Genomic DNA, 10,708 nt, shown 5'->3' with positions numbered 1-10,708 from the left:
ATGCTGTGATCGATGCAAGTAAGTCTCAAGTAATGCATTGGAGATAATCTTTGAAAAGACCATCATACCTTGCGTCACTTCTTAGTAGTTATTGAATAATGGGGAACGCCTTCCTATCGAGTCAAGTCAATGACGCAACTTTATCTTCAAAGTCGCAACGTGAAAGACTGAACATTGTTCGAGTGACGTATTGAATGACGCCGCGAGCCTCCATCTTTTCCTATAAATATCTGTTCTTTTCACGTGTTGCCTTCACAAATTTGTCACATTGTCTCACTGATTCCTCACTCCGAGTGCGTCCCAGGTTCACCAGATATCTGGGGAAGAAAGGAAGATGTCGAGCTCTCAGTGTTTTGAGAACCCACCAAACCTGAGCTCAACTTGTGGAGAAGGACGTGTTGAAGAGCTTGCAGGCCTCAAAACTTACGTCACTGGCCCTTCCGATTCCAAGCTCGCTGTTATTCTCATCGCCGATGTTTTTGGTACTGGCCCGTTTCTTTGATTCTGATTTTGTGTTGTTGCTCTTAGTTGGGTCTTTCTTTTTGTTGATTATGTACTTCTTGGTTCTTTGTCGTTCTTGTGCTTGTCGATTGGTCCATGAAATTTCTGCTTGATTGATCCTTTGCTCATCTGTTTGTGCAGGGTATGAGGCTCCTAAGCTGAGGTATGGTGGGATTGCTAGCATAAAATCTTTCTCAAGTTGTTCTATGTATCTGTTGTTCTATAGTGCCATCTTTTGAAGTTTCCCAGTGAATAACTCTGTATTCTCCTTATAGTATACATTTGAAAGCTTTACCTTTCCATTCACCTTTCACCTGTGATGATGAAGAGCATTATATAGCACATGAGGGTGAGGCCAATTTATTCTGGATGAGTGTGTTTGGTATTTTTCTGTTCCTAGTTAAAACATCATCTGTTGAAATGCATATATGCTTGACTTCCTGGCATAGTTCAACCGACATTTGATATACATTGCTTGATTCAACATGAATTACAGTTTTCTTTGTTCTAATAATTTCTGTTACTTGTACGACTCAGCTGTTTATGTGATGCGGTTTCTTCTTGAGATAGAGTTAACCTTAGTTGCAACACCAAAATCACATCAGCTGGGATTGCCTTGTTAACAGTCACGGCATTCTAAGTTTTAACAGATTGAAAATAATAGAGAATAGAGTTACCTTTTCAAATGGTCATACTTATTCGTGGACTGCTTCCATTGTATAGGAAACTCGCAGATAAGATTGCATCCGCGGGATTCTTGGTGGTTGTACCCGATTTCTTTCACGAAGATCCCGTTATTGATTTCACTAGTCCTAATTTTAATAGAGAAGCTTGGTTTAAGAATCATGGCACGGTGAGTTTTTCACTCCTTCAGGCTGTGAAAGTGTTACAGTACATTTAGAAGTTCAGAGGAAACAATGGCTTTCTAATGTGCAAACTTGATTTGTAGACTCATATCACATGCAGTAAGTTGCATTGGTAGCTAGACCTGGTTGGAGATTGCTGTTTATTGCAAAGATTTTCGACACCCGTCTAGATCTGTATTCTACCAAATTCCAAATGCGAACCATGAAACAGTATAAGTAGAATAAAAGCCTCATGAATTTTCATGTCATCAGTTATTAGTCCTGTCTTTTCATAAACTTTTACCTCATTTACTTCTTTAGGATAAAGGGTATGAAGATGCCAAGCCTGTGATTGCCGCTCTTAAGAGCAAAGGTGTGTCTGCCATTGGGGCTGCAGGATTTTGTTGGGGAGGTAAAATTTTCTGAATTCACTTTCACAGTTCTGAGGAGGTTGTTGGGTTTAAGTAATGGGAAATTTGTTCTACATTCACCGTTTAAAAACTAGTTCTGTTCACTTGCAGAAAAGCTCTTTCGAGTTTTTAACAAGAGCTTGCCTATTCTTTTCAGGAAAGGTGCTAGTGAAATTAGCAGGCACTGAAGACATTCAAGCAGCAGTTATTCTGCACCCTGGTCGTATGACCGAAGATGAAATCAAAGGTAAAGCTGTGCCAGTGAACATGGAATTACTTGCAGTCTTCTTTTCAGCCACAGTAACATAAATTCTTCTTGAGGGTGTTGGACTTGGTACTTGGCACGGGAGGCCTTGTGGACTAAATATGATATGCTTATGAATGATTAAGTTTGCGAATTCTGAAAGAGTCTGCAAATGCAGCCAAGAGTGATGACGAGACTCGCTCTAACATGTCCGGTCAATTACAAGATATCAATAGCACAACATTTGCCTTCTCGAGAAGCCTTCCTTAAACTGGAAGGCGCAAAAAATCTTATGTTTGTTTGTTCTTTGTTCAGCCGTCAAGATTCCAACTGCTATATTGGGAGCCGAGATCGACCACTCTTCCCCGCCTGAAGACCTGAAAAAGTTTGGGGAGATCATGTCGGCCAAAACTGAAGTAAGCGTGTTAGGACGGTCTGTGCATTTGTCAAAAACAAATTGTCGGACAGAGCAATCCTATTTCGACATTTCCATCAATTCGCTCGCAAGGCACTTCCCCTCTGCGGTTATTTCTACACATCACTAATCTAAAAGAGGCCCTGGTTTTGCAGTTCGAGAGTTATGTGAAGATATTCCCTGGTGTTAGTCATGGATGGAGTGTGAGGTACGACGACAGCAACGAACTTGCTGTCAAGAGCGCCGAAGAGGCCCAAGAGGACACGTTGAATTGGTTCTTGAAGCATGTCAAGTGAAGAAGAGAAGAAAAGGCACCGAAGCAGAACATAGCGAGGGCAGCAGCAGATGACTGCACCGTGAGATTCGTACAATTGCAGGACTAGTCATCTGTTCTGGACTAGTCATCTATTGTAATAATGTTTTTTTTTTTTGCTAAAATCTATTGTAACAATGTTTGGCGAGGAAACAGTGTACTGTACTGCTGTTACTTAGAGAAATAAGATATCGGTTTCGTGGCTTGAACTTCGAAGATTGAAAATGAATTATGTCGTGTCAAGTTGTATCGTGCCCAATTTGGATGCATTTTCAAGTCGAATTGATAGGAGGTGTTCACTGTCGCCGCAAGGGGATATGAAATGGCATATTCTTTTATCAATTTCATTTTAAAAGGATATGTTATTGCATGGTTTCCACAACGTTGTCAGCTAAAGTGACTAATATGTAGGTGATCTTGAGACCACCCAATTTCAAATGCGTTCATTATATATAGGGTTAATACTGCGAAAAACCTCAAACTGATATGCCTGTGATAATTTTATCCCAAATTAATTTTTTGATCACAAAAAATCCTAAACTGATACACCTGTGATAAATTTACCCTCAGTTTATTTTCGTTAAATTTTACTATCAAATTACTTTGTTAAATGACACGCGGTAATTGACGGATGTACCAATTTTATATTTTACCCTCCATTTGTCACGTACGTACCAGTTTATGATTTTTTTTTGTGGTATTAATTCAATTTAATGAAAACTAGCGAAGGGTAAATTTATCACAAATGTACTAGTTCGGGGTTTTTGGTTGTCAAAAAATTAGTTTGGATAAATTTATCACAAGTGTATCAATTTGAGGTTTTTCATGGTCAAAAAATTAGTTTGGAGTAAAATTATCACAGGTGTACCAGTTTGGGATTTTTCATAAAATTATCATAGGTATACCAGTTTGGGATTTTTCGTGGTATTAACCCTTATATATAATAGGACAAGTACACGCCTACCAGTCTAATCACAGAAAAAGAATTTTACTAAAGACACATTATTTCCAAATTACGCGACCTAAGACCAAAAAAAAAGACGAATGTAAGGATACGAAGAAGAATAGGTCCCGCAATATATGAAAATCCAACAATTCGAGTTTGTAAGACAACGATGAAAAAATTTGTAACAAAAGCTAAGTGTTTGTTTTTAATCAAAGTCAATTTGACAATAGGTCAAGAGTTTTCGAAACTAAACCAGATAGACATGGCAAAATACATTCTTCATTTATATGGTATATATTCTCGGAATGTATATTTGCATACTAATTAAATAGTTTATTTTTTTTCGGAATATCCCAGGTTGAGGGTTTGAACTGGTACTTTCTAGCTCCACTTTTCCCAATCTCCTTACCGGCAGAGTCGCATTCTTGTTGGCGAATGAACTGTTTTTTGGCGAGTGAACTATTAGGGGAAGTGAGATCGGAGAATACTAGGTCCGGGATTCGATTCCCAACATGACCGCACATACATGTATTTAGTGATGGGAGTGAAAAAAAAAAGTTCACTCACCAAACAATTTTAGCCTTTGACCAAGTGATGTTTTTCGTGAAAGGACGAATGTTTCTGTCGGTCTCAATATGTTATGATTTCGTCCGGTTCGTTCCTCGTCCGTTCCTCGCTCACCCTCCTCCTTATTTCATGTCAGCAGTGACGTTTTCATACTAGCCACGAGACTTTTTGATGACCAATTCGACCCATAAGATCGCACGCGAAAGGTTGTCTAGAAGAATAATTTTTTCAGACACTATGCGATGTTATATCATGGACAAGTCTATGGTTTTCAGGAGGCAATCCTAGCACGACACCATTTGCGACCACAGAATCAGCGTATCATTTCTCGTCTCATTGGCTCTGTTCTTACCTCGGAAAAGAATAAAGAACAAAGAAAGAGACCATGAACAGTAAAAAATGAAATGAAGAGAAGAGAAAAGAAAATATTAAAAGATTTATAGAAAAAATTTCAAACGACTTCGTTTTGAGTGGAGTCGTACGCGTCAGATCGCCGACTTATGCCACGTAGGATGGCAGGCACAGACTATACACCCATGTCAAAATTTCCCGGCCTAAATTGATCGAATGGATTGCATTGAAAAATCTTCAAAAGATTCATGACTACATTGGCCAAATTAGAAAGTTTAGGACTGAATTGACATCCGTACAACAAGTTTAGGACCTTTTGGGTAATTTTCTCCATCCTAAGTAAGTCATTATTCAGATACATGGACACATAAGCCCTCTGCTTGTTTTCATTATGAAGGTTGAACTTCATTGAAAGATTAGATTATCATCTCTTGGTTTAGTACTTATTACCGCACCATTGGTGAATTAGCTTATGCTTTTCTCCCCATCGCCGGGGTATAACATGCACAAGTTAACATCATGACAGAGACAACTGCTTTGTCTCCAAACCGGCAACTTTCGCATTGTTGAACCTGGACATGATTTTAGGGTGCGTTCATTTTGTGGAAAATGAGTGATTTAGAAAGTATTTTCCAAAAAATAATCGCTTGTATCGCTTACAGAAATAAATGAATGGAAAAGTTTTTCATCGATCACAAAAATAGTTAGGCATAGTTTGTTATCGATGATGAAAATATTTGCTATTGACTAATTTTTCTACACGATATAAGCAATCATTTTTCAAAAAAATATTTTTCAAATCATTCATTTTTTGCGAAACGAACGCACATTTTGTATACCTATAAAACAATTGTCAGAATAACCTATGACAAGAACCTAGATTGGTTTTGAAACGATTGATGTGGGTTATTAGGAACTGGCGTTTGAACTAAAGTCTATCAAACCCAGGCATAAGTATATTAGCTTTTTTATCGAAATAAAATTGTATTTATTGCTCAAAAGAATACATAAGAAGTATATAGACCTTATAGTAAAACAAATCAAAGCAGAGCTAAACACAAAATACTACAAACAAAGTCAAATCTAGAAAACGATAAGGATCAAGAGAGCACTAACAGGGTTAAGCATAAACTCGTTCCATGAGAACGGATCTATCAAGCAAAATAAGTAGCGTATGATAATTGGATCTTGTATCATTGTCAGCGACGAGCACACGTCGGAAATTCTTTCTCCAATAACTACAGCGTTGCCATTTGGCGGCGCGTACTTAGGTTCGGCTTCCTCTACACCATAGCCGTATGATGACAACCAAAATAAGTTGAATAAGCACAAATCTAACATATGGAAGAGCAAATATTTGTAATTCAATTAGACGCTGGAGTTTATATGATCATTATTGAAACTGGAGGCAGAGGACTTGTACACCGACAGAATACAAGTGTATTGAATCCTTAAAAACATATTTATCAAACTCCCAATTCTAGATTAGGATAGGATAACTTCTAGATCGGGAGAGTTTAAACTTTCGTATCTAGAACTAAACCGAGAGAAGAAAGCTTCTAAATCTAGATCGGGAGAGAAAAATATGAGAAAAGAACAAGAAAAATCAAACAAAATTAACAATGAGGGAGGGGAGGGTCCTCCCCAAGGCTGAAGGTGGAAGAAAACGATGGAGAGAGAGAAGGGAGAGGGAGAGAAAAAGACTATGAAGACTCTACTTTCTTTCTGTTATTGTTGAATCTTTTTGCAATATAAACTATATTAGTTGATCAAGGCTGAATTGGATTAGTCCAATTATCAATTTCATTGGCCAAAAATGCATTATCATGTCAGGACTCACCAGCCGGCAATTATCTATTTTTGTAAGAAAAATCCAAGCAAAGAATCTTGTAACTCGTCAATAATGGCTGAACAAACTTCCAAACAAAAGTGAAGCAAATAATGGGCCATTTGGCTCTTGGCAATTGGACATTGCTGAAAAATGTTTTCAAAGATCTTTATGTTGGAGTTTTCGAAGTCATTAACTTTCAGCAAATTTGTTTCGCGTTTTCTAGTTCAGCGTTTCAAACGAGATTAAAAAAAAAACATTTTGAGATGTTTGTTTTCAAAAAATTCTAAGACAACTCTCGTGAGAAAATCCATTCATCAAGACCTTGATCCTTGTACCGAGACACAAATTTGAGAGCGGGGAATGAGCCCGTGGACTGGGATCCTCGGGTTCAAGGTCTGGCGTTCGAGGGGCGAGGGGTTAGGTTCCCTAAGTCCAAGCATTGGGTTCTCGAGGCCGAGTACAAGGTATTGGGAGTAGCGGACCAAGGTCTCATCTTGCTTGATTGTTTAGTGGCGGGCGTCGGGGTCCCAAGTTCAAGGCACCAACGTCCCGAGTCCAACTCCCGAACTCTCGGAACTAAACATTGAGGTCTCGAATTTGATCCATAAGCACCCAAGGTCATGGGTCTGGGCACCTGGTTCCTAAGTCGTGACCCCAAAGTCCTACATATGGCAGCCGAAGTCCCGTATCTTCGTGAGTGTGGCTATTAGGGACTCATGTTTAGATGCTAAGGTCTTGGTTTAGCCCCAGGTCAAGGGGAGAGGCGCCGGGGTCCCAAGTTCAAAGGTCGATGATACGGGGCGTGTACATTAGATATTATGATTTTTATTTTATTTTTCTTTATTTTAGAAATTATGTTAGGATATTAGATGATTTTTTCAATAGTTATCATTGTGATATTTAAGATATAGTAGGATAGAATTTCTTATAAGTTTACCTATTTCCTATTTTAAAATTTAGAATTTCATTAGTATTTTAGATATACATATGCATTATGTTCCTTGTAATACAGCTTATCCTTTGGTGAATTAATAAAAAAATTGAGAGTTTTTCTCTGTTGCGTGCCTTCGTGCATATTGCGATTATTTACTCGTGTTACCGAACTGCTATTTGTGCTATCGCTCTTTTACGCTACATTAAATGGGTCGAGTGCTCGAGCACCGAGGTCTCAAGTTTGGCCTTAAGATACGAAGGCCGGCCCTTGGGGCCTCAAGTAGGGTAGGGTCAGGTCACAAGTTTGGCCTTAACATCGTCACTGTGTCTCTGGAATTGTTCGTTTAATACTCTTTGATCCATAGCTAGCATATACTGACTTGATTTGGATCAACGTGGTTTTCTAATTTCGTAATCATAGTAATTTGCTTCTTTAAATTCACCAATTTATTGAAAAAAAACATTATCTTAGTAGGAGATTGATTTCTAGTGGCATTAACAAGCAATTTCACCAAAATAAAAAAAGTGTTTAATTAGAACCTTGAGCTGATACAAACAAGGAAAGGACAACACTAAAGTGCAAAACAAAAAGATAAAATGCAGAATCCACCTCGGGACAACCTAATTATAAATTCACTGTCATAACATAGACAAAATAAAAGGTTAACACATTGATTGTGACAACCACTATAGGAAATCGATAAAAAATTGCACAGATTATGCACACGACAAAATGATTGCACGCATCACTAGTCATGGACGGCCCAATGTAAACTTGCTACATTTTTTTTTCATCTTACTCCTCTTTACTACACACATGCGTGTGCGGTGCTTACGGGAATCGAATCCCGAACCTAGAACTCTCCGACCTTATCCCCTTAATTTCTTTACCGGCAGGATCGCATGCATGTTGGCAACATTTCATTTCATCATCCAACACTTTTAGAACAAAATTGATGGGCTTCCAAAGACAAAATATCCCATAAGGTCTGGGGGTTTTACAAAACCGAAAGGATGGAGGGCCTGAAGTCGTTGGGCCTTGGCAACAAAGTCGGCCACTTGGTTTGCTTCTCTTGGGCAGTAGGTCACTTGAACATTACCAGTATGGGCCAAGCGTTTCTTGCACTCAGCAACTAAAGCATTTCCCAAGCAGGTTGGTCAACACCAGATAAGGGCTTCACAAGTGATAGGCTACCATATTCAATGATGTTAAAATATATCTCGAATTTAAACTCGTTGAACAAACCCGACCCGAATTAAATCGTGTGTAGAGCAAGAAAGTTGAAAGCCAAATCTTGCATATCCGAAAATGACTTTAGATTTGACGTTGGCTTTGATATTCTGGTATTGGACTCCAAAAGATTGGAATTATCGCGAAAGAAAGTCTATTGTTGACTTGTTACCACTTGTGTCAAAGAAAGAAAAAGATATTCGAGAAAAGATTCATTTTCCTGCTTCTTGAAGCCATGGTCTAGAAAAAGGAAAGTCTAAGTGAGCTTTTTTCTTTGACTCGCTCAACATGGATGCAAGAAAGAAATAAACGATAAGGATTATCTGTCCTTGGTGAAGTCGGTTTTGATATTTGCCCAATTGGTGTCAGACTTGGTTTCATGTGGGTATTTCTATAAATACCCATGGGTCAGGGGAACACTTCTTTTACAATGTCTTGAAGCCCCGCCGTTGATGTGAGAGTCTTGAAGCTCCATTTCGTTGAGCGCTTGGCGTGGGATTTTCGTTCGTACAATTACATCAGAATTGTATTTAAATTTCTTCGTGAGATTGAGAGATTATTTCGTAAGAAATTATGAAACAAAATACTACGTGAGTTATTGAGTATAATTGAAACTTAAGAAACACTTAAAGTGTTTGAGTCACTCGAGTGTGGTTGTAATTTCCGATTCATCACTTGATCTATAATGGAATTTTATGTTGCTCTCTCGTGGACATAAATCACTACGACTGAATCACGTAAATCTAGTGTCCAATTTATTTTCTTATTTCATCTATTTTATTGTCCGATCGCTTACTTCCGTAACAAATGAACACCCTTAGAGGTGAGCAAAAGGGATTACCTGAACCGGACCAAATCGGCCGCTTCGATTCCTAGAAGCACTGGTTCGGATTTCGGTTCCAATTTTTTGGAATCGGTGATTTTCAGTTCGGTTTCTAGTTTCATGTGTGGAACCGCCCACCTAAACTAGACGGATTCTTTTATTTATTTATTTAAATTTCTTACAAATTTTTCAGAAACCCTAATCCTTCATAGCACAAATCCTCAGTTATTCTCTCACATGCTCCCTCTTTCACAAATCTGAAAAAAAAAAAAACTCCTAATCTTAGTCACTCTTTCGCTCGACTCTCATAAGCCACCCTCTCGCTCGACTCTTGCCTCCCTCTCGTGGACTCACTCTCTTGCTTGACTCTTGCCTCCCTCTCTTGCTCTGTTTTTGGCCGATTGTGATCGTGATCATAATCGTATCTCATCAAAGTAAATAATAATATCCAATGCCGCTCTTGTCGGTGCTATCTCTTGACGCTTGCTTCTGGTCTCTGCTTCAACACCGTTTGACCAATGGGCTCCTGCTATCTATCTTTGCTCTGTCTATGTTTGAGATTATTGAATAAAGTTGGGTCATTTTTTTTCTAAAATGGCGACTTGCCATGATGTCCATTGATATTCTCTTGTATGCCCCTTTTATTTCCATATTAAATCGTTGGAGGTGTTCAATTCAACTGAGCAGCATGATAATGCAATTTCCTGCATTATCTAATAAAGAATGAAGTTCAAAGATTTCTTGTCTTCTTTGAACTTTATTTGCTATCTTTTCTGTCAAGCCATATGAATTTCCATTAGGGGTTTAACATCCTTTTCATGAAGATCCTATAATGATTAGGAATTATATGCTTAAAAAAAAAAAAAAAATATGCCACCGGTTTCGTTGGCCCACCCGAAAATCATTTCGGTTCAGTTCCAAGACCAGGTGGGTCGATTTCTGGTTCCATAAATTGAGAACCAACCCTCCGTTCTCGTTCCCGTTCTTGGGTGGGAATCGGCCCACCCAAAAACCGATCACTCCTACCTCTATTTTTTTTTGGATTGAAACCCCTACCTCAATTCATTGCTTGAAAATTCAGCATGTTAGGGTTAGAATAAAACATGACCATCTTCATCTCAAATAGTTTCATAAGCAACCTGGAAGGCCCTTAGAGAGAAGACCACGCACTCATTTATCCAAATAAATCATAGCTTGACAAGTGTTATGAACTTTCTTTTCTTTTTTTTCGAAATCCATGATAATGCTTTCCCATACAATGACTAAATTTGGTGGACTGAATCGTCACATTTCAAGTG

At 38.4% G+C, this 10,708-nt stretch overlaps 1 protein-coding gene across 1 annotated transcript; it reads left to right on the top strand.

Annotated features, from left to right (window-relative positions):
• Positions 1 to 247: 247 nt before the first annotated feature.
• LOC115684990 (endo-1,3;1,4-beta-D-glucanase-like) lies at positions 248 to 2,971 on the top strand. Its single transcript, XM_030609960.2, has 7 exons — positions 248 to 482; positions 643 to 664; positions 1,225 to 1,354; positions 1,668 to 1,758; positions 1,914 to 2,003; positions 2,316 to 2,416; positions 2,571 to 2,971. Exons 1-7 carry the CDS (start codon positions 335 to 337, stop codon positions 2,709 to 2,711), a joined length of 723 nt encoding a protein of 240 aa, XP_030465820.1. The 5' UTR covers positions 248 to 334; the 3' UTR covers positions 2,712 to 2,971.
• The last annotated feature ends 7,737 nt before the right edge of the window (positions 2,972 to 10,708 follow it).

This window comes from Syzygium oleosum, unplaced genomic scaffold (assembly GCF_021117445.2).
Source record: "Syzygium oleosum isolate NSW1041296 unplaced genomic scaffold, Sole_v2.1 Sole_v2.01, whole genome shotgun sequence".
Lineage (NCBI taxonomy): Eukaryota > Viridiplantae > Streptophyta > Magnoliopsida > Myrtales > Myrtaceae > Syzygium > Syzygium oleosum.
Note: the sequence above shows the minus strand (reverse complement) of the source record. Positions and strands in the feature narration are given on the sequence as shown.